At 35.6% G+C, this 24,256-nt stretch overlaps 1 protein-coding gene across 2 annotated transcripts in view; it reads left to right on the top strand.

Moving 5' to 3' along the window:
- The first annotated feature begins 430 nt into the window (after nt 1-430).
- The window catches only part of syt9b (synaptotagmin IXb), a 36,503-nt gene continuing 12,677 nt past the window's right edge, over nt 431-24,256 (top strand). The window contains exons 1-3 of one of the 2 annotated variants that reach the window (XR_015928151.1): nt 431-1,210; nt 15,718-16,069; nt 17,574-18,120. Coding sequence is in view for 1 of the 2 variants with exons in the window: in XM_088611447.1 (XP_088467573.1) it covers nt 1,063-1,210; nt 15,718-16,069; nt 17,574-18,120 (1,047 nt within the window). In the remaining variant the exon portion in view is untranslated. The remainder of the gene's footprint in view (nt 1,211-15,717; nt 16,070-17,573; nt 18,121-24,256) is intronic. The other variant, XM_088611447.1, reaches the window with a different exon arrangement.

Here is a 24,256-nt window from a genome sequence, read left to right as displayed (position 1 = left end):
TCAGAAGGCCAACATGAAGTCAAGGGAATTGTTTCATTTGTGGTGTCCTGGTTAGTGTTTGCTTTAATAATCCTGCTTATGTGCCTTTTAAAAATCAAGTGAGGGAAAGCAAAACCACATAATCCTGAAAGATGTCCATCACTAAAGGAGCAACTATTCAGTAAGACATTGGCAAATACAGAAAGTGGAAGTTGACCACTTGCCATCATGGATCTAAAACAAAAACTAGGAAAATGTTGTATATTTACTAATTAATAAAAACTGTGGAGTGTTATGAATTTATGTAGCTTGTTTTTGTTAATATTATTATTAAGTGAAGTGACAGCAGCAGAGGCAACATTAGTAGAAGTGCTGTGATATCATTAATCATTTTATCAAGTCTGGTACAACGAGTACGTTTTATTCTCCTACAGTCTGGAACCAAGGGGTTTATTTTGAAATCTGCCTTCATAAGTAATTATTTTACCATTTTAAGCGTCAGTGTGTACCGCATTATAATTAAGTTCAGAGAAGCAGCATTTGGATCACTGCGGTGCCATAAAGCAAAGAAAGGACGGGGGGTAACCAAAAGCTTCCAGTAATTAGTTGATCAGTTTCAACCGAGGCAGCTTGGAAATCCCAGGGCGCTCACATTGAGCAAGAAGTCATAGAAGAAGCCTGGAGTTCATTCAGACTCCAAGCGAGCGCGGCAGTTCAGCACCATTACTTGTGAACAGCGCACTGGTGATTTTCTAGGTGTTTTACATGTGAATTCAACCAGTGTCATTTTTTCCTACTTCTTTTCTTAGAAAAGCATATTGTAATTTTGGGATTGTCTGTTTTGTCTATTTAAACAATTCCTCTGAAAAAAAAAACTGCCAAAAAAAAAAGACTTAACCTCCCTTGCTCTACAAGGTTTTAACCGTGTACCCGATCTTCGCCTACAAGGATTAGCTGGGCTGTTACAAAGTGTGCTTCAGACTGAGCAGATGCGCTGAGTATTGTGGATCCGTGTCTCTAAGGCGGTCGGAGTGGTGTGGTGCTGCCTAAGAGCCCCTCCATTCAGAAGGATGCTGGTGGGAAATGCCTGGCGACAGAGAGGACGAGATTTGTCAAAAGGCGCTGGAACTCTTGTCGGATCTCTGCTCTAAAGGCGAAGTGCAAAACGAAAACTGCTTGGATTTCATCTATTATTTCCGCGATATTGCCAGACCAAGATACACAGATTCAGGTAATGCTTTCATTGTCACGTCAGAGACTCTGCTCCGGGATCAATAGTCTCTCCTTGAATGTTATACTTTGCATTAGTTCCGCACCCTTTTTCTATTTGTAGAATTTTAGCAGAAATGTGCCAGAAACGAAAGCACCTTTTGCTTTTTTTCCCCACTTTGCACAGAATTTTCATTCACAACTTTGCAGCGTGTGAATGGCGCTACGGTACTCCACCCACCAGGCGCAAAAAGGCACCAGGATTAATCTAGGTACCTCCTTGCTTTCCCGAGCTAAGAACTAGAATAGAGAAGCCAGAGTTTAAATAAATGGCATGGGTGTTCTTTCGGAGAAAAAGCCAATCAAATACAATAAATACGAATAACTTGTTGCAGCAACTATAATATACGCACTTTGTTTTCGCTGTCTTTCTTCGTTTAAATTAAGCAGACGTGAGTATGGGGACTGAACTGTAATTTTCTGTTTTCTCTTTATTTGGCGGCTAGGAATTAGTAAATCGTCTAGTTTTAGACGCAAGGAAGAACTCAATATTAACAACCCATCTTAAGAGACAGAAGAAAAAAGTGCCCCACCCAATCTTAAGAGCTGTGCTAAAACACATTAAGATCTACTGTAAGTGCAAACCGTATATGATGAAAAATTATTTTAAGAGATGAATCCATAAATTATGTCCTAATTAAGCAGCAAAAAAATTCAGAACAGAACAGAAATTCAGATTTACACTGTATGCTAGTTATTTCCGTTCTGTGCGGATATTTCTATATAAAATGAATGTGCAAAACATACTTAGGGAATTCATTTTCAAAAGATACAGATACAGAGACTTTTTTAAATAATGTACAGTAGTTTATTTCAGTGAGAGGTACAATAAGCATAAATTGGTCAACGTGTATTTTATTGTTTTGCATTTAGTTAACACTACCAGCAAGAGAACTGGGTTTACATATTCTAAGTAAGCGGCCAATTATAGCAGTTTGATTACAAAAATGTATGAAACCATGTGTTACAAATATAATAAAACATACATGATCCCATACAAGTTCATAGTTATTTCCCTAAAGGCATAGTGACCTATTTACTGCCTGGACGTGCAGGCATTTTTTCTGTATTTTATTTCAGCAGAGTAACTAGATTTTTATGCAGTTATGAAAATGTCCAACATTAGCTCATAATGGGAATATTTAATATTTCGGGTTCTCAGTGTTTTGAAGTATATATTGATCTCCCCTTCCCAAAATTTTACGAAAGGTATGCAAAACTCTACAGAGATATAATACAGTCTAATAGTGACCTACTGTATAATTGAGAGAACACCTGTTTTTCTAGAAGTGGAACCATACACAGAATGGAAGCCTATCTTTTGTCTTATGAAAGGGCAATACCACACTTACACATTACAGTATGTGAAGGAGCCCAATATGGCACATAATTTGCATGAAGGACTTCAGGAAACATGGTTTTAGTAGAAATGTTTTCCTGGATTAGTTGAGCATCATTCACGCAGTCTAGTTTGCACTAGACAGGCCATGTCAACTAGTTCCCCATCTTCCATAATGACAAAATCTGCAACATACGTCAAGGTGGTTCTAGTGGGTTACAATTCAGTAAACAGCCTCACCAAATCCAGGCATTGCCATGATCTGGTCATGGCATACTGTGTGAACTCCTTTGACCACATCCGGGCTGTTCTTAACCACACCAGTGAAAGCATATTAGTGAACCCACTTCCTTGGACAATACAGATTCAGTGTCAGGAATTGGTTGCACTTTTGTACACCATTCACTATATAACTAATCATCCGTTGTTGGCTTCCATTAAGCTAAACATGGCACCACAGAATATGGAAGGCTCTCAGAATTTGACAGTGCTGTACATCATTCCAGACATGAATATCTATAAATGTTTAGACATGTTTATAAACAGAAGTTTGATATAATTTACAGGATATTAATTCATAAGCGGAAATATACAGCAAATGCTTTTCTTGTTTAATCCCTATTAGCTAACAGAAGTCTGTTTTTCAAAAGAAAAATGAAATTATTTTTTAATGTCTGTTTTTTAGAGGAATCAGAGTTCTTGGTTAAACATGACATATCTAATAAAACGTCAAAACTTACAATTGCATAACAGAAGGCAAAAAATATAAAATATTACAGCTAATTATTTCAAGTCGTTCTAATTAGACAATCCATTGCAAGCTGTTACTAAATATTATTTATAGAAACATACAATCTGTTTAGGTTATGTTCCATTTGGCACAAGAATAAAATTATTAGAATGGAAAAAAAATTATAAAGAGTATTTTTAATGAACATGTTCTGTTGACTTGCTGTGTAGAAGAACATTGCATTTTTTCTTTAGAAATTCAATAAATTTTACAGCAGATGTACTGTAGGTTCAGCAAGCTTTTCTAGTTCATACACCCTTTTCATCTCTGTGACACAAGAAGCCTCAATTTTGACAGTGGTATTTTCCCCCCCTAGAACACTGTCATAACTCCTTTTACAACACCTACCACAACAGTATTACTCTAGATAATTGCCCACCCCTACTGGATTCCACACAGTAAGACATAAATGAAAGGCTTTTTGTTTTCTTGCCAATTTATGAAGCAGTCGAGCCTCCTGCTTGGCAGTTTTGAGTGTGATAATAAGGTTTTGGAGAGGCAGATGTTATGGTCCATTGGAGGTGTGCTGGGGTTAAGATTCCCCGCCTCCACAGTCAATGTATTAATAACCTTTCTTTGATGCTCACACAGTTTGTGAGTAGTAAGGAGTTTTTACAAGCTATTACTTAGCTTGATAGTTCTAACTGTGAGTTTCAAAATGCAAAAGGTTCAGATCTTTTTTACAGAAATACTGGCAGGGCTAATGCTACCATAGCTCAAAATCCAATGATTTATTAAACTGCAGCTACTGTACATACTGTATCTGTCCTCACCTTTTATTTGTTGAATTTTAAATCAAAATGTTGTGGAAGACGGTGTGCTCCCAAGAGGCTCAGCCAGTATAAGCAAGAGCATGGAGAGAGCAGGCTTAGACCTGTATTCCTGATACCTGTGGTTTGTACTTGCTCTGGAATTAGATGGCTTTCAGCAGGATTCCTCAAGTGGCACTGCACAATTGGCTGAGCAGCCCTGGCTTGAATGGACTAGACCTGGTCAGTGTTTCCTCAGCCTGCAAAGTGACAGACTACTGGGACCTGCAATTTGTTTACAAGCTTGACGTGGCTTCACTGACGCTGGTGAGAGACTTGACATCCCCAATCAGTGCTAACTCTACCATAAGGAACTGTGGAGCTTACAGTACATCAGAAAATGAATGGCTCCGACAAGCGGGTATTAGATCAGAGTGTGTTTTCTCCCGTGTGCAGTCCAAGTTGATTAATAACTGTCAATTAATTATTAAAAAAATAACTGGAGATTCAGGAATTGAAAATATAAACACCAGTAGAAAAATATTTATAATGTATTCATCTGAATTATTCCCTAGAAGTAATTAAAGTGAAAAGTCAATCTTTTTTATATCTGAATGGAATAAGATTATAGAGGAACTATGGGGTGGATATAAAAGGCTTTTAAAAAACAAAATTTGAAATTGTGAAACTTTATGCCCTCATGAGGATCCTTGGGAATAAAACTGAGAAGAAGTAGGTCAGTCTGTAATGGGCAGTTAACACAATCTCTGAAACAATAGAATTATCTTTTAGAAGCTCTGCTAAATTATGAATTCATCCCAAAAGAGGTATTCAGTTTGTATTCTTCTAAACAAGTTAAACCCCCTCATGTGCAAGTCTTAAAAACACACAAATAATACCAGTCAGACTATACTGAAAAAATACCATACTTACTGTAAATTGCTATTTTAACCCAGAAATGATATTTATAGTGTGGTTAATACTGCATATTGCATACAATAAATTGAAGCAGCATTTGGAATTGTATGTTTAGTTTGAAAAATGTCAGATGTAAAAAGCACTACTCCAAAGCAACAAAAAAAAATGTAGGTCTTTTCATGTTACAGAAGCTTTAATCATGACAGCTTGTTCTAAAATAATTACATTTCACCAGTTACTGTAATTAGGACATTGGAAGATTAAAGGTATACTCCATGTAGAGCAGAAGGCGGCCTACAGAGCCTTTAAGACAGCACAACAGTATCATTTTTTTGCCATTAATATTTAGCTTTGTTCACTTCAGATTCTTGCAGGAAATATTTACCAACACAATGCATCTTATAATGAAGAGCATGGTTCAATAAAAGCCATGATACACAATAGAAGTGTCAAGCGGTCGAAAATGTCTGGAAAGTATGTCATCTATTGCAGTTCGTTTGGCTGCTGTTGCTGTATCTAGAGAGCAGCACATTTCATATCCTATGGGATCACTGGGATTTCAGTCACTGTAATCATTAGAATATATTCGATTTTTTTCATTTCTTATGTGTAATCCTTTCAATTTATATGGTTGAACAATTTGCTATGAAAAGAGAACATACTGTATTAAACCATTTCATCACCTGAGTAATTTCCCCTGAAACATAGGCAAATACAGAAAAAAACGATGTGGCCACGATTTATTTAATATAAACCAAGACAAACACTGGCTGAAGGACAATAGTTTTTGTTTACAATACTTAATTAAAAAAGGTTTGTGTGTGTAAATGCCATATGGAAGGACTGACAAGACCATTCTTGTAAGACACCTGCTTTACTTAAACTTATTATTTTATTGAAAATAAATCATTGGAACAATGTTAGTACAAACAATGGTGATTCTAAAGGTAATTTTTCTTTTACTGTACATCAAAACGTTTAATGTAGTATCCCTTGCAGTTCAGTTTTAAAGCTTGTCATTGTTCATCATTACCATTTGCTACAGTACAAAATTTGTAGAACAGTTGTACAGTAGGTAGAATTACTCACCTTGAGGATTAATCTATACAGGTGATGAGATATATACTTTAGGATTAACATAAAAGCATTGTTCTGTGTAATTAAACTGTATATACAAATAAAAATAAACATGAAAACATTTGTGATATATGTATGTTGTATATTGTATATTGTCACCCATAATGTGCTAATGGCTGGGAATTTTAAATTTGTGCAGTACTGAAATAAATGCTGCCCATAGTGTGGGAAACAAACTCACTGTAGAAGGACTAAGATATCAAGTGCACCGAAATCACAGCATCATGTGCCTGAGGGGGCTTTGTTATGTATAGAAATATCCATACAGATATGTCTGCTCTGTAGAAACAAAACTTTATATTAAGGAAAACTGTGAATTGCACTCACTTATCATAGAGGAAAAACAGCGCAAAGATTGTGACCACAAAGTGCTTCCAGACACTCATCATTTTACTGCACTTCTCCTATATGACTGATCTGATTTATGACAAAGCACCATGATTCATTGAGACATTATATGTTGTTGCACATAGTTAATATCCTGCAAAGTAAAACCATTGTGGTCAATACAGAAAACGAATCTTCCAGAATGCTTGCTTAGAGTGTTGTCTTCAATGTCAGTGGTATAAAATATTGAATTCCTCTCTGAGGCCTTTAAAGTGAGTGAGCTCCTCTCCAAGGAGCCTCAAAGTGCTGTTCAGAGTGGAGTGATTACAGAGTCCAAGTCTCAGGCAATTGCACCTTCAGGCTAGACATTAGGAATGTGATGGGGAGAAGATAGAACAAGACTCCACAAGACTACAGCTAGATCTACTAACATTTATTGTACATTCTGTATTCTCCAAGATTTTTCAAGATCCCATGGTAATTTATAGAGGAAATAAAATTTTAGTTGCATTCCATAAAGAGGATAAAACAATTTGCAAAAGATTGGCTCATCTACATAATCCTTAATTTAACAATTGAGAGCATTCCTGACAGGTATTAATCGCCGATAATACTACATTGTGGTAATTTGTTCAAACCTGTCCTGTAAATGAATGCACATATGTACAGTTTGTTTCAGTTTGTTTCAGGGTGTTATGTTCAATTGCACATTGCAGTTTTGTTCGAGTACCTGCTACAAGCTATCAATTGATCAACAGTTTCTGGTGCACAACCTAGCACATGTGCTGAAACTTTTCTAATACCAGTGGAATCTATGCTCATCTACAGAAATATCTCAATGGTAATTGCATAGTCATTATTCTGTGCATCCAGGGGAAAATGTTGGAAGAAGACAGCGTTTTGAGGGTGATAACTTCCTTCAGAAGTCAGTTAAGATATTCATAGCTTTTCTACACACAGTGAAGCAGCCACAAAAATATTATGTGCCGGCTCAGAATGCATTTATTGGATTGCCGTTACTTTCAGCTCTTACTATATACTTATCTTTTGTGCGGTAGAAAATTGCTTCCTCGGGCTCATTTTGCTGCAATTTCTGCTTGCATGATATGAATGTGATGTTGAGCTTTGCGCTGTTTTATAATCAGTGAAAGTTTCTAGTTATCCATCCATCTATACATTCAACCTAGATATGAAAGAGCAGCTCACTTTTGTTTTAAAGTGTATTGTCTTCCTATGGATATTCAATCCATTTCTATTTTAAGCCTTTACCTTTGTCATTATCTTTTGTATGCTATACCCAAATGCAAATTGCCCTTAGCTAGAACATAACTCTCTTTGCATCTGATTTATCAAAGATTTGTATAAATTGGTTATCTCTTTTAAGAAGTTGTTTTGGTTTGTAATGACTTTACAGTGCTTTTTTGTAGCATATACATTGCTAAAGAACCTACCGCATAAGCAATGCAAGATACAGAATAAACAGTGTGCTCAAAGCTAAAATTGTATGGCCAGTCATAAACTAAGCGTATGTGCTCAAGAATGATTAGCATATATTTTAAGAGACAGAAGCTGAAACAATACAAGCTGGATACCGATCACTTTTTAAACAGGATTGAAGAGGCTAGCCTAAAATTTGGAAGTCAAATGTCATAAGTTAAATTGTTAGATAGCCTCTGTAATCATCTTAGCTAGTTGAAAACATCAGATTAAATTAATCCTTACTAATTGTTGCCAATAAGTAGGGGGTAAATACTATATTGCAGATTATTTGTGTAAACTCCATGAACAAACTGCAGTTCTGAGTTAAGAAAACCTAGAAAGATTTGCCCTTATGCCTGGATAATACACACTCTGCCAAGAGAATCACTGTAGATATAGCAAACATACTATGACATTCCTCAAAAACTGTAAAACAACAACAATGGTTCAATCTCTAATCTTATGATGCTGTTTTCTTCCTCTGCTACTGTTCTTTCCAAACTCATTCTTTCATCTTAATTTTTGGCTCACTGTATATTTCATCCTGTCTACATCAGCTATGTCTGGCCTTTTTTTGAAGATCGATTCTAACCAAGTACAAAGAGAGACATGTTTAATCATGCTGCTGCCTTTAGCATTGGCAGTTTGGCTCTTTTCTTGCTCTATATTTAGCGTTATCTTCAAAGTGAGATGGAGCAACTTCAACTGGTGAGTTAAAGCACCATGTTAACTATTACTATTACCTTGAACGGCTTTTAACTCAAAGTTTGCAGAGCTCCACAATTACAGTGTGTTGTGTCTTCTACAATTATACCATGGTTAGAATACAACTCGGTGAAAGGCAAGATAATTAATTTCTTGAGGTAATCACATTTTAAGCAGGACAAGAGATTTAGATACTCTATTTTTCAAGTATTCGTTTATCTGGAATACAGAAGAAAAACTGTTAGTTTTATTTTTTACCCAAGAAAAGGCTCTCTCTATATATGTATGTACAGAAATAGTATATAGAAGTGCTCTCTCAGACCTAAGAAATGGTAAATCACACTAGCATATTTCTTGGGCAGAAAGTGAATAAAGAGACACTTGGTACAGAATACAAACGTATCCAGACAGTCAAAACTGCAGTATATGATAAAAAAACAAAGTTAATGGCTTCCTGGTTAAAATGTGGCTGTCGTACTTACAGTATAGCCAGTGCCATATTTCTATCTTCTAATGAAACAACCTAAATGTCTGGTAACCACATAGTTTAATTCAAAGGGAATATTTCATTTCATGGGTAGGGCCAAAACACAATATGTTTTATGATAATCAAAGGGATTGGCTGGCTTTCCGTTTAAATATGAATTGAAACATTTTCCTGCCCTACAACAACCCTCTCAGAGCATCATTACAGATGCTTCATCCAAAATGTTCCATTATCAGCAAGCATCCAATTCCAAGACTTGAGAAATATCAGAACAGTGACCTGTTTAAAAGTTATTTTATTCTTTTCTATGCTCCTTTACCATGATAATTTTCATGTGTGTCACATAGTGGTGAAGTGTAATGCTTTTTGATTATCCTTATTAAAAAACACCCATAATGTACCGTACTTCACTTGGGTTTCCTGGTTAAAGTCATATAGAGCTGTGAGATATCATGAAACATTCTGTCATAGCACCATGTGCATAAGAGCAGTACATTTGATGACATTGTGTTTAAAATGATACATGGTAGACTTTAAACTATTTTCTTCTATTAACTTAGTCAAATAAAACATTTTGCCAGAAATAAATCCCCTTTTAATAACATTTCTAATTTTCTAAATGGCATTGTCTTAAAAGCAGAATCTTTGCTCAACATTTGTTCAGAACCTGCTTCTAGCCTTCAGTGAAATTAATGAAAACCATAGTTATCACTTGTGAGAATAAAACGTCTTGCAAACAGAACATTCTGGAATATCCTCTTATCTTGTATCAATAAAACAGCTGTCAAAATAAGGCTGTTCATGGGCTATTTGCTCAATATGATGTGATTATCATGGTCTTTATCAATGGTAACTTATAAGTTTAAAATCTCTAGTCACTGACTAGAGAATATATTGTATCCATATTTCATATTTAGTTCTTTCACAAACAGATTTATTTTCAAACAAAGCAAGAGTCTAGTATTGTATATTTGGCTGATATTACCTCCACGGGTCTAAAAGTCTACTGAGTCAATCATTAAACTTAACATATTAACACCAACTACTCCACTTCCTTATTGCTACTAATCCTGTGCTGTTTACTATAGCTTTTATTTCATGTTAATATTTAAGGTTTTACGACATAGTGGTCATTAGCCCATCAAAGAACCTACATCTAATTTCCGTGCCAGACTGAGTAATGAATACAACTATTTTCTGATTGAAAGAAATTATGTTGTACTCTAAAAAAAATAAAGTAGGCAGGACAGAGTGCAAACTAAATCACACTAAATGAAGGTTCTTACAAATTCTTAATAAAAACTAAAACCACCAGAAAAGCCACCATTTTAAATGTGCTTTCCGTGCAATTCTTTTCTTTTTCACCAGTTGTATACTCCAAGCTGGTTTGCCTAAAGCTGCTATAAAGAAAGGTAACTTGGGGGGCTTTTTTCAGGCAAGGATGTCTTGACTTCTGGTGCAGTAAGAACTCGCGACACCTACTAGGACCCCAGAGCACTCCTCCAGTTGGTGCTAACTCTCCCGTGAAGGCGCTGTGGAGCCTCATGTAAAAGGAGGGCTTATCACAAGACCACATCTGTGGGTCCTCATTATCACAACAACAGGTGTAGGAGTCCTAAAGCAAAGATATGAGCAAATAGCAAATCCAGGCTAAATGGATACTGAAAATAATAATGTGACATTTCCACATAAAAAAACATTGTCAAGAGCTTGCACAAAGTACTTTCCACTAGTTTTACCAACCCTATTCAAAGACTGTGTGATTAACTATGAGCTACCAACGTGATTTGCTTCTGAATTGCTAAGTGGTATAGTGTCAAGGTTATCCAGAACACAATTTATTTTTTTTCTTATATGAAATAGTTGCTTTCTATGTTCATGTCTACATACTTTTCATCTTAAGCAATGTATTTTAAACCAAAAAAAAATTGTTGTGTTGAAGTGCCACTGTTCATCAGGGACTGGCTCTTTTATTACAAGGAATCAAAAAGCATGAGGGTGAGTGAGTGAGCTCTTCTAGTTTTTAACCAATCTCGTGTTCTCCCGTGGTATGGGAGCCGTTCCCTATGCTATGCCAGAATATCAAGACACTTTACAGTCACCTGGCAATGCAGATATGCTGGTTGCTACATTATATATCATCTTGGTTTGGCTGAATTCAGAGCCACTACCTGCTACGTCCACTGATTCTGAATTTCCATCCCACTTAACATGCAACACTAGAGTCTTTCCAAACCAAACTGAAAACTTGTCTTTTAAGTTTTGCTTTGGTATAACGCAAGGTTCTCAGACTCAATCCCGGGAGTGGCTAATGTCTTCCGAGATTTGTTCCACCCCAGCTCTCAGTTACATTGTTGATCTAATTATTTAATTAACTGCATTTTGGGAGTACATCTATCCAGGCTCGGAGGTGTTTTAAAGATAGTTGTACCTTTAATGAAGTGAATGTTTTGAGTAATCAATTGGAAAATACCTAAAGAAAATTCCATATATTCCTTACTAAGAAAATGACTAGATTAGATGTTGATTTGATTACTCGGGTTGCAACATGAGCCAGAAGACACTTGACGCCTCAGGAGCAGAGTTGACCTCCCTGGTGAAAGGCCTTTTAACTGGACTTATAGTTGATTATACTTTGTTTTTTAAAACCACGGACAAAGTTACAATTTTTTTCTCATGTAGGGAAGATAGACAGTATGTGTCAATTAGAGCATATTTGAGATGAGCCCATTTGAACCACAGAAGGAATGTAAAATTCAAGTTTTTGAAGAACTCTGTAAAACTTTCCTAAAAGGACATACTCCAGACTACAAGCATTTCTTGGTAACGTGTGCATAAACAAACATTAACAAAAATTAATCTTTAACAAATCATACTTAACCCACATATAATAGTTTTCAGAATACTAGTGTACAGTATGTCAGCATTATTAAGCTATTAAGCAAAGTAATTTATGTTTACCAAACAATTAACAGGCTACTGAAATGCATCTGAAAGATTTATTCAAACAAAATAACATCCAGAATAAATTAAATGAAATTGAGCATTCATTTTTTTTTAAATGTCAGTTAACATGACTAATCAGCTAATTTTTCTTCTGTAATGATGAGAAGCCAGATGACTCTAAATGGCTAATTCCTCTACATTTTTAGTTTATCACTGTAAGTAATTATTGTAATTTGTTATTTCAACACAGAGCAGGGTAGGGTGGGGTAGGAGGCTGATTTCTTAATTTCCCAGTGTCTTACTTACTGCATGCACGGACATTAATCCTGAAAACATAAATCTATTTTATCTCACAAAAACACTCTTGCTCACAAAACAAAATGGAAATACTATGTACAGTAGCCATAAATAGCTTGTAAATACATTGTGACTTAATGTGCATTTATATAAGAAATGTTGCCTTACTTCCTGTCTAATTAGATTAAAAATTCAGAGACTATAAATCATTAACTTTATTGCATTTTAGTACAGAAACAAACAGCTATGTTCTTCATACATAGCTGTTTGTATTTCATGAAGAACAGGGAAATCATTTGATTAATCCATACATACATTACTGTATGATTTAAAGTGCATTTCATACTTTTCTAGGAATTTCATTGTATTACCAAAATACAATTACCATGTTATTTTTTTATCATTTACCATGTTAATAATATGTACATTACCACATACATATTATTAAGATACATTCATACAGACTGCACAGATTTATATGTTAATGAAATTTAAGATATGGAAAACATTAAACATTTTGTAAATAAGACTTTTGCCTCTTAGAAAGATGTGGAGGCCAGTTTTAATCTTTTTACACACCTTTACATAATTATGTGCGGTACAGCTGGGTCTCACTCCAGTGAATAATGTGTGTAATATCTGTGCTAATTTAGACAAATAATGGTTTCTATTAAATGTGATGTCCAGCTGAATCACATTTTGCAAATTTATTCACTTATATCAGTTCATTGCTCAAGGTAAATCCCTTTATATATTGAGAGATTGAGAGATTTACTAATGCACATAGCAATTACCAACCCATATATTGGTTGATGCCTTTACATATATATCAGCAATCAGTACATGAAATTAGGATTATAAGGCAATTGCTGTAAATTCTAAATATCTGGATCTTTGTTCAAGGCGCAGTTTTGGTTTCTGGGTAAGGATATAAAAATACATTATACATATCAATTTAGTCAAAATTCTAAAATTATTTATACAAGTTACTACACATGGAAACCATAATAATATAGAGTAGTTGATAAACATACATAGTAATGTCCTTTATGTGTGATAAATTTGACGGAGGTTTTATTTACAAAAACAATAGCACTATACATTTCATACTGTACGATCCACAAAAAACAGGGGAAATATTGAATCATAATTTATGGAGTTCTCACAGTACCTTTGAGAAAATACTGTATTTCCCAGTGTTCGTTTATTTATGATATAGAATTGTACATTTAGAAAATTTCCCAAGACACACTTTTACAGTACATGATTTTTGAACATTTTTAAAATGCAGTTTCCTTAAAGTTAAATGTTTGCTGCATTTTCGTATCTACAACTGGGGGCTTATTTAACATTGTGAAGATACTAATAATTTAAATACTGCTAGAGGGAATGAAATTCTATGGGTTGATCTTAATATTCAGAGGTCATACTGCTGTTTTACACCAGCAAGCATGAAACTAGACAAAGACTTGTAAGCAGTCAAAACCTTCTTAATCTTCAAGTAGCATAATAATTATTTTGTTTTACTTTACTATTTGTCTTTTGCAAAACACTGTTGAAAAAGGCGTGTATGTATACAGTGTGATTAATAGGTGGTCGTATCATCTACATTTTAATCAGTGTAAAAATAATGTTTTTATTTTTTTAATTAGAATGTGATGCCAACAGAAAGATTTGTGTACAGTAAATTCATGAAACTTGCAAAGCCATTTTATTCTGAATTCTTTTTGTTTGAAAATACTTAATAAATTCTGATTGAAGAACACGGGGAATAACTTCTGGATATCCTATGTAGTTCCCTAGAGATCTATAGTACTTCATTTTGAATCTGGTCATCTGGTATCTGGTAAAAGTGTTACTACTTGATCATTTTTAAATACAATGAATATGTCATCAGCTAGAGTATGTATGTCTTCCAAGAGAGAGACCTGCACTGTTACAATATCTCAAAATAGTCCAACACAAGAAATGTTGTGGGAATGCTGTCTATATATACAGTAAGTACAGTACACTCATTAGGCATCATGTATTACACATCAGGCAAAAAGTGTGACCAGTTCACAGTTAAATCATTCTAGCGGTGTATATTCCTTCTGGCTTTATTCAATACTCATACTAACACGATATTCTAGGTATGTTGCAAGAGCCAGTGCCTAAATTTGCATTTATCTAAATCAGTCTGCTCTTTATCTACTGCAATATAACAAATACACCTTCTATCATTCTCTCAAATACATACTTCTCATTTTAAAGTATCTGAAAGCCTATTGATAAGACACCTATTCTGGTAGTTCTTGCCAGACAACTAAATTACCTAAATTACCTATTTTGCCAGTCATGGCATCATGCTGTACACCTTTGCGCAAAACCCGAAAGAAGTGTTAATGGACCAGTAGTTGGCAATCTTCCCTCTGGACCAGAAAATTTTGGACCACCGCCAAAGCATGGAGACCTGGGACACTATGCTTGCCCAGAAGCCATTCTTCAGCTAAAAGTTAAAACCTCATTTTGACATCATTAAAGATCTTAGGGCATTATCAAAACTCAACCTCAGTATGCTGGCTACTGTATGTTTTCACTTGGAATTGAACAATTTTACTTCACCAAATTTCCTCGTTAACTCTGGTGTGTAGTTCTGCATCAGCAGCTCGACATTCTCCACTTGTCCCCCAGGGGGGTGCTGCCCATCAAGTGCACATAAAGTGGGTCCCCTCCTAGACATAATGCATTTTGGGATCCTTTAAGATAAAAAGCCCTTTATAATTGCAAGAAGTTATTCTAATATGTTTTTTATCCAACTTCTGTAATGCTATTTTAGGACAGGAAAATCAAATACAGTTTATCCTGTAAAATAACGCATCCCTTGATTATCCCCATGAATCATCCAGCTTCTAATTAAGAATCCCTTAAAACAGATTCCAAAGTTTATTTGTACTGTACAATATTAATCTTCATAACAGACTGTATAAGTCCTGGATTTTTAACAGTTTTAAGATATGGCAGGTATGATTAGTTTTTTCTAATATTTCTAATTTTTCTAATATGATTATTTGTTATGAGGATTGTGTGAGATGTTGCTGTTATTTATATACTGTACACAGTATATGACATATTTGATGCACTTCTATTTCGTGTTGCTCACCAAGACTTCATTTCAGGGAAATTGATTACATTTAATCAATTTCCCTACGGGATTAATAAAGTATTATCTATCTATCTATTTCCTGTTCAATCAAGCAGAATTTCCTTACGGAACAATCAAGTGTTGAATAGTGCTGTGTTTTGTGCCTTGCAGATGTCTCGGTGAGCTTGCTCTCTCTGGTGGTGACTGCGTGCGGTCTTGCGTTGTTCGGGGTCTCCCTCTTTGTGTCTTGGAAGCTGTGCTGGATCCCATGGCGTGAGCGGGGCCCGTCAGCCGGAACCAAAGCCGGCCAGCCGGAGCAGCCCGTGTACACGGACACCGAGGTCAACGACAATGAGTACAGCGAGGATTACATGAAGGAGCCGACCACCGTTCCCGAGTCTGCCATGAAAATCAGTCACACCTCCCCCGATATCCCCCTGGAGGCCCAGTCCAAACCGAAAGAGAACTGCCTCCACAATGCTCGCATGCAGAGGCAGATCACGGAACCCACTTCTTCCGTTCGGTTAGTTTCCCTTTCACTCCTTGTGCTGTCATTAGATTTGCAGAATAAAGACAGAATAGCCACAGTTTTACTGAGTGTACAACTGACAGTCTCATTTTTAACAAGAACATCTACAGCTGACTTTTTCAGTTTAAACTCCTTAAACATTATTATCCCACAGGTCGAGATCTGCTCCTCACTTATGGCAAAACAGTGGCAGCGAACAAAAAAATCATTATTTGGTCAATAGGTTTAACTTATTCTATGGCGATCTTATACATTAGTGCAAAAATAAAGCACTTCTGTATTTTTTTAAAACATGTAGTAGTTCATTTGATGAATTTAGACATTTTGTTCCCTTTCCAAGGTCAGGTGCACCTGGGCTATCAGATCACAACTCTAAACTTTACTACTTACTCTGCATCTTTTAAAGTTCATTTCTAGACTTTAGATATAAATATATCTGTCCCACTATTTATCAAGAAGTATTTTTTATTTAGACTGGAGTAACATACTGTAGAATATATTAAAATTGGGACAAATTGGTAGTCTCAGCTGAAGTTCAGGAGACATGACAACCAAGTCACTTTCACCACAGCTGTACTAAATAATAATCATCATTTCCAGCAGCATTTCCTGAAAGCTACAGTACACCTTATGTAAAGCTCTCTTTACATATGGTGTACATATGTGTAGAATTTTTGCGATTCTACACATCCCTCCTCAACCACATCCCAATCTTTGCAGCTTCTCATTGTGAATTGGGGTCCCAGCCTTCTAGTTCTGTGGCCAAGGGGCTGGTTCTCGGCTAAGCGAGTTAAGCCAAACCTCACTATAACTAAACATCCACAAACATCCAGTTCTCCAGGGATTATTCCTTCTGAATAATGTGAACGAGACCTGTCATTAACTCAGCCACATGAAAATCAGTTAAACATTAGCAATGGCTACAGTAAGGAGCATAACCAAGGCTTTGAAGAGATTGTTAGTGAACACAAAGTCACCTTTTCTGTGTACATCTGTTAAGAGATTGAAAAAAGAGGAAAAGCAACCAAAGGAAAAAAGACATGCTGGGCTCCCAATCTGCCAAAAGCAATACTCCTTAGTAAAAGTTTACTAATGTTTTTCTGTCCATCTGCCCACCATAGACTGATCTAAATAGAAACAACCTAGTATCTAAAAAGCTTTGTTTGCCTGTAACTTACAACATCCTTATCAAAATGTTAATATCTCATTTAAAGAATGGAGAAAAAAGAGTAAACATGTGGTATCCAAAAGAGTGTTTGATATGAAAAACTACAGTAAGTGCCTAACCTCCAGGCAAGAGAAGGGCTCTTAAACAGCTCTTAAAGGGTTTTGCATTCATTTGTGCTGTTGAGATAAAGGATATCTTTCTGCAGAGCAGCAGGGAAACTTTAGACCTTTAGGAATACATCATATTTTCCATAATGTACTTGTTACTATAATTTGAATGATTCATGATACTCTAATAGCACATTTACGCCTGTCTCTCCTTCCTCTGAAGGCACAATTCGATCCGAAGGCAACTAAATCTCTCCAACCCGGATTTCAACATCACACAGTTTCAAAGGCAGGAGTCACTCACTGGGCTTGGGAGGATTAAACCAGAGCTGTACAAACAGAGATCAGTTGATACGGATGATGGTAGGAGAAATAACAGCAAATCCTGTGGGAAGCTCAATTTTATCCTCAAATACGACTGTGACTTGGAGCAGCTGATTGTCAAAATCCACAAAGCACAGGACCTGCCGGCTAAGGACTTCTCTGGCACCTCTGACCCTTACGTCAAAATATATTTGCTCCCAGATCGCAAAACAAAACACCAGACTAAAGTGCACAGAAAAACTCTGAACCCCGTGTTCGACGAGGTGTTTTTGTTCCCCGTTTCCTATAATGAGCTACCCACGCGAAAGCTGCACTTCAGTGTGTACGACTTCGACAGATTCTCCAGGCACGACATGATTGGCCAGGTGGTGGTGGATAACTTTTTAGACTTGCCCGATTTTCCAAGGGAGACAAAACTCTGGAGGGATATCCAGTATGTCACCACAGTAAGTGCTTTTTATAGCTCTCTATCTGAAGCAGCTGAGAAATCATGCAAGCTTGACTCAAAATCCTCAGAGTATACAGTAGTTACTGTAAAGAATGTCTGACAAATTGCACGGTGGGTATCAGGTGTTTTTGCTTCATCATGCTTAATGACTACTGGTAAGAACTGTGAAACCTAACTACCTGGAATGAGAAGTGTGATTGTCAATATCCCCAAAACAGGAATTTTAGGAAATGGAATAAAAAGAAACAAACTTAATACTGAATAGGTCTAGAATATTCTAGAACTTGTACTTTTAAATCAAAATGAAAAAAGATACATATTGGGAGTCTTGTTTCCAGTTTCTACTACTAGATACTTCATACTTGAAGCTGCTAAATATTGGCAAAACATTTGGAAAGTTTATGCACTTAATGACAATTCTGCACCAAAAGATAAAAATAAAACTTTTAAACAATGAATGTTTAACCAGGACAGGGAGTACAGGTTGACTTTTGAATCCACATAGCACGTCCCACTTTGAATGACTTTGTTCTGACTTACATTCAGCCTAAAATGATGTTTTTCACAGCGGCAGGAAAATGATGCTGCAAAGGATTTTTTTTTTCATTGGAGACCACAGCAGGAATTTTAGTCTGTCTCTGCAATGTCAAATAAAAAAAGATCAAGGTGCCCTGAGAGAAGAAAAAATATCTTTTTGTTAAAATTCATACTGTATATAAGCAACACTTGGCTTTATGTAAATAGAACAATATAGCCTAATTGCCCTGTCCATTCAAACCAGGAAGTAATAAAATAGTCTTTACATCATAATACAAACATTCTCATAAAACTTATAACTTATAAGGTTTTATGATTCAATTAATTTTTTTTATATCTGTTTATTTATTTAAACCAATTAACTTGGGTTTCTTAATTCGTAAGAACTACATGGGAACTACAGGTTTTGATAGCAAGAGAATCATCTTGGGTGGAAGCAGGAGAGGAGGGATGCCCTGTGAGTACTATAGTCTCCTTGATTATCTGTAAAACACACAGAAATGATGGGAATTGTGACTAAATTAGCTAGGAATTCAGTACAGATCAAGAAAATGGAAATATTGCAGTTGTTAAAGATGGTGACAATATTAAAAATCCTGTTTTAATATTTTAATAAAATACAGATTACCAAATCTGTAATGTGCAAACATATTTCCACACATATACCTGCTGTAAGCACATTAAGAGACTTCTGTTCCCATATAAGCGTTACGAAAAATGACAGCTTTGAAGGAGATGGTGACACATAGGTGTAAATGCAAATCTGTAAAAGCCTGACTTAATGAAAGTCCATTATTGAACATGGAAATGAATTGCCAGATCAAATCAATTTCTCAGTGAAAAGAGTACTGCTGTGGCTGAAGTGATTGCTGCTACAGGTTTGCCCCAACAAAGGTGCTTGTTTCTCCATGTCGATCTCATTTCTCTTTGCTGAATCCCTCTGCAGAGCAGTGACATTTACTGCACTTGCTCCCCAGTATCTGATAACCTCATCGCAGCTCAAAATGATGAGCCCTGCTGATGCCTCCTGTCACGTTGAAAGGAAACCTAATTTGTGTTCGCTGACAGCCAGTACAATTCATTCAGTATTGAATCTTTCTCTTATTAAGATTAATTCTAGTGACTACAACAACCATGTTTCCTGCTTAGAAAAAAAAATTGGATATTTAAAGCTTGTTCTTTCAGGAATAGGCATTTGAATCCGGATTTGGTTAGATCTAATGGAATAGAATTTTTAAAAGTGTTTATGGTTTTAAAATGCAAGACTGTAATTGATATACATACAGTACAATTATTTTTCTTCAAAGAGTGATTAACGTTGCCTTCTTTATATTTAATGACTACTTCGGTATGAGAGGGATCCTTTGCTGTTGTAAATGGGAGGTATGAGTCCCATTGCTCCTTGTGTTTAACTTGGACACAGTAATAATTCCTTAATCCTGGTTTTAGAAGCAAGTTCATTCAGTCATGAAAAAACATTAAGCTACAAGTGTCATGATTAAGTAATCGCTTGGAATTAAAAGCGGAGGTTTCCATTTATGGCTTTCTAGATTCAGGATGTCAGACACCTGTTCTGTTAGAAGTTGCTACTCCTTTAAGGAGTAAAACTGCTTCTTAATTCATTCACCCTTTTTCTGTTTATTGTCATATTTACCAGATAAGGTCAACATCATTGTGAAAAGATCAATTGTAAAAGTCTTAGATGAGGACCTCTGTCTACTCTTCCTATCCCTTTCAGCAATGAGGTTCTCTTGGATACAGTCTCTGCTGACATGTAAAAATACTCTGCTGTAGCCTCCAAGGCAAGGAAGTACAGTAAGTGGCACACTACTTGCCCTGAGAGAGTTCACAGAGACAAGAACTGTAGAAATTCAGCGGAGGGAGTAAAGTAACAAGTAGACAAGTAAATTACTCTTAACTGCTTGTAGAAAAAGGCCCAAACATATTTGCAGATTGTGCAATCACACTTTGTGGGGCATGCAAAATTCAACCCACAATACATGTCACTCATAACATTTCAAACACCAGGATGAGAGGATGACAATGGTGATAAATCTCATCTAAACAAAAAGACAGCAACAAGAGATACATTCCTGGAATGTTAGATTAGAGGTATGATTGAACATCTTAATCTTTGCAGTTGTTGACTTAATTATTTATTTTATATTTAGTACTCTATATACTGTATAAATCTATGCACTGAAGTTTTATAGGTGTCAAAATTTGATTTCTTATACATATTAGCTGTGAGAAATGTGTTAAACTTATTTTGTACATCAATTCAATCGTTTTAAGTTGTGAGTGTTTTACCTGCATTGAAAACAACATATAAACTAAACATATAGTAAGATTACTATCAGACAAAGTTGATGTAGCAAGATAACATTCATATCACCTTCATAAAAACATCAATATTACAGTAGCATTAAGAGATGAAGAGTAAAAAGCCGTCATTACTCAAGTTACTATTTTCTTATGGCAGCTGATTCAATTTCTCTGTCTATCCTAATTCATCTACATTAGATCTAAGTGCTACCTTGGACATTTTACTCTCCCATCTTTAGTCTATATTTGGAGTTTCTGACTTTTCTCTTAAATTGTTCAACTGGTAATTTACTCATAGCTGACACTTCTTCTGTTGAGGGTTTTAGTTCTAAAGCTGGATTAGTTAAATCTGGTGTTCCCCTAGGCTCAATACTGGGTCCCTTGCTATTCAGCATTTACATGTTTCCACTTGGTCAGATTTTAAAATCACATAGTCTGAAGTATCAAAATTTAATGCTAAGAATACTCAAATATATGTCCAAACTAAACCTGAAACTGAAGTAGCTGTTTCAATTCTCTCTAATTGCATCTCTGATAAAAAAAAACCTAAATGACTCAAAATTTCATTTACTTAAACTTGACAAGACTGAGGTCATACTACATGGCATTTCCCATCACCACCATAAAGCCAATGTAGTAACCTTATCTCTGGATGGCACCGTGCTAGAATATCAATCAAAACTGAAGAATTAAGGGGTGATATTAGAAAGTAAGCCACACTATACCGCATTTCTGTAGAGTTATAGATCTTCATTTAAAGTATGTGTTCTTAAACTTTAAAATGAGAAGATGTTGCAAATAAAGGCAAACATTCTCAGAAAAAAATAATCCCTTTTTCCTAGCACAAAAATACAAGAAAGTGCACTCACCTGAAGGACTTTGTCTTTGTCATACCTAACATGAAAACTAAGTCTGACTTCACAAATTCACTTCCATAGTTATGGATAAGGAAATAGTGAGGCAAAATGAAAGAAACAGAAACAAAATGGAGACAGTAGAGAAAAAGTGGTGTTTAAGGGAATGAGTGGTTTGAGGAATTTTAACTTGGTAGAAATAAGTAATAATAACTAAGAAAAAATAAAAATCAGAAACCCAAACCATAAAAACAGTACATTTTGAGTTAGTGGGTCTTGAGTTCAAGCTGTTAGAGCACAAAATGTGTTCGTTTGGAAAGGAAAGGGTGTTAGATTTTCTATAGGCACTGTAAATACAATCAAAATTTTATTGATCTAAATTTCTGAGTGTCAAACTACCTGGATTTCATCACAGTTGTTCATGGGTTTAGAGCTTCGACTGGCTCCATTCTCTGGGCAGCAGTTAACTCCTCTACACTACAAAACCTGGTTCTGTGCCATAAGAGAAATCTTGGTCTGGGTTGCTCATGACACTTGGCCCTGTCACGTAGGGTCTTCTAAAACTTTGTCATTCTCTCCTTATACACTCTCAGTATGGAATAGCTGAGGAAACCCTGGCATTGCTCAGCCAGTTGTGTGATGTTCAAGGAAGCCTGGTCACAGTTATAGTAGCTAATGTCACAGCCCACACTCTGGTCCAAACACTCGAGACAAACCCTATCATACAGACAGAGCAAACTCGCAGGTGAGGTTACCCTAGAGTCATTATAATTGCGCAGAAAAATTCCCTTCAATTCAAGGGATGTCCAGCACTGCAATAAATGCTCTTCATCATATCTTTCTTTAAAAACAAAACTAGCAAAAATCTTTTTCTTCTGTTTATTGAGAAATAAATAAAATTATCCATCATATATGATATAAACCATGTGATAAGGTTTTTCAAGGTTCAAGTTCAATTGAACTCTGTATGTTATTCAAGTACCTTGAAAGAGCAGCTAAGCTCACATAGTCTCATTTTTACCATATACAGTAATTGTAGAGCAGTGTGAAATTAATCATGCAGCCTGAAACATTTTAAGTATTGTTTGGCTCTACAGTCTACACATTACAGTAGTTTAAATATGTATTTAACCCTAGCTTTGTTCAGAACACTTGGGCCACACACATAGTGAACTGGCATAATTTAACCTATCACATTTTGGACATTAAAATACCGAAGGCAGCTGAGGGAAATCAATATTAAAGGAAAGGTCATAATAAATTTACAAATTTAAGACAGAACACTTGGAAATATTCAAAACAATGTATTAAATACTTTTACTACAGAGTAATTTAGATGTCAGAAATATATATACTGTATAGAAAAGTATGAAATCCATGAGGATTAAGTCATCTTAAAAATAAAATGACTTCCTTGATCAATGGTCTCACTGGGACAGCTTTTGGAATCATAATTTGACTTGAGTAAAGAGAATAGAGATCAAGATAGACAAAAGAAAAATGACCTTCTGTAATATCTGGCTCTAGCTTTCTGTTAGAAACAAGAGTCAGGTAATTAGAAAACGAAACATGTCACAACTCGAAAAAGAAGCTGAGGTTTCTGAAACAGCTGTAAATCGCATTGCATAAATTAGCTTTGGAAGTCATGAAATGGGACAATCTTTCTTTTTTACAAATTCTTCTATCATGGTAACTCTGCCTCATATTGTTATATTATTTGCTTTATGATCAATACCACTGTAGTTTTGTCTTGGGTATTAATTTAAAGCTGTGCACAAAGACCATACAGGAGCTTATGATGAAAAGAAACTGTAGCCTAAACTCTACAAACAAACAGGAAATCATAGGCAGTAATAATAACAATGATGATTGAAAGGGATTTTTTCTCAAATAACAGTGCTTTGCACTAATCCCAGTTTAATTAAGAGAAGCTACAGTACATATTTGTGGCAATTATTCATCAGTGCTGAATGAAAATGGGTGTTTTATTAAGGACGTTAAATATATTTAGTAGTCATTTCAGTATTTAGCATTTTATCGGTCACCATTTGTATTTAATCTGTCCTATCCTTTATTTGCTATATCGACTCTGTCTGTTTCAGTGTTTCTTGCACAATGAATCAGAAATGCAAGGCTGGAGAAATAAGGAAGGATATTTCAATCCACTTTTTCTTGCTGGTGGCTTTGCCTCCAGTTTTACTTTCAATCTATGCCTCTTAGTGTTCTATTGGGTTTAGATCAGATGACTGGGTCTTCCATTCAAGTCTTTTAAGATGCTTCTTCTAAAGAAATGCCTTTACACATCTGGGAATTAAATAACCATCCACAACCTTTGTTCACTACATCTGGGAATTATTTTCTGTTCCCCCATTAGATGCATGCAACAATCTATACTGTCATCTGTATATTATACTGTAC

This window comes from Lepisosteus platostomus, chromosome 18 (genome assembly GCF_059453375.1).
Source record: "Lepisosteus platostomus isolate fLepPlt1 chromosome 18, fLepPlt1.hap1, whole genome shotgun sequence".
NCBI lineage: Eukaryota > Metazoa > Chordata > Actinopteri > Semionotiformes > Lepisosteidae > Lepisosteus > Lepisosteus platostomus.
The sequence above is the reverse complement of the archived record's forward strand: the minus strand, read 5'-3'. Positions and strand labels throughout refer to the sequence as shown.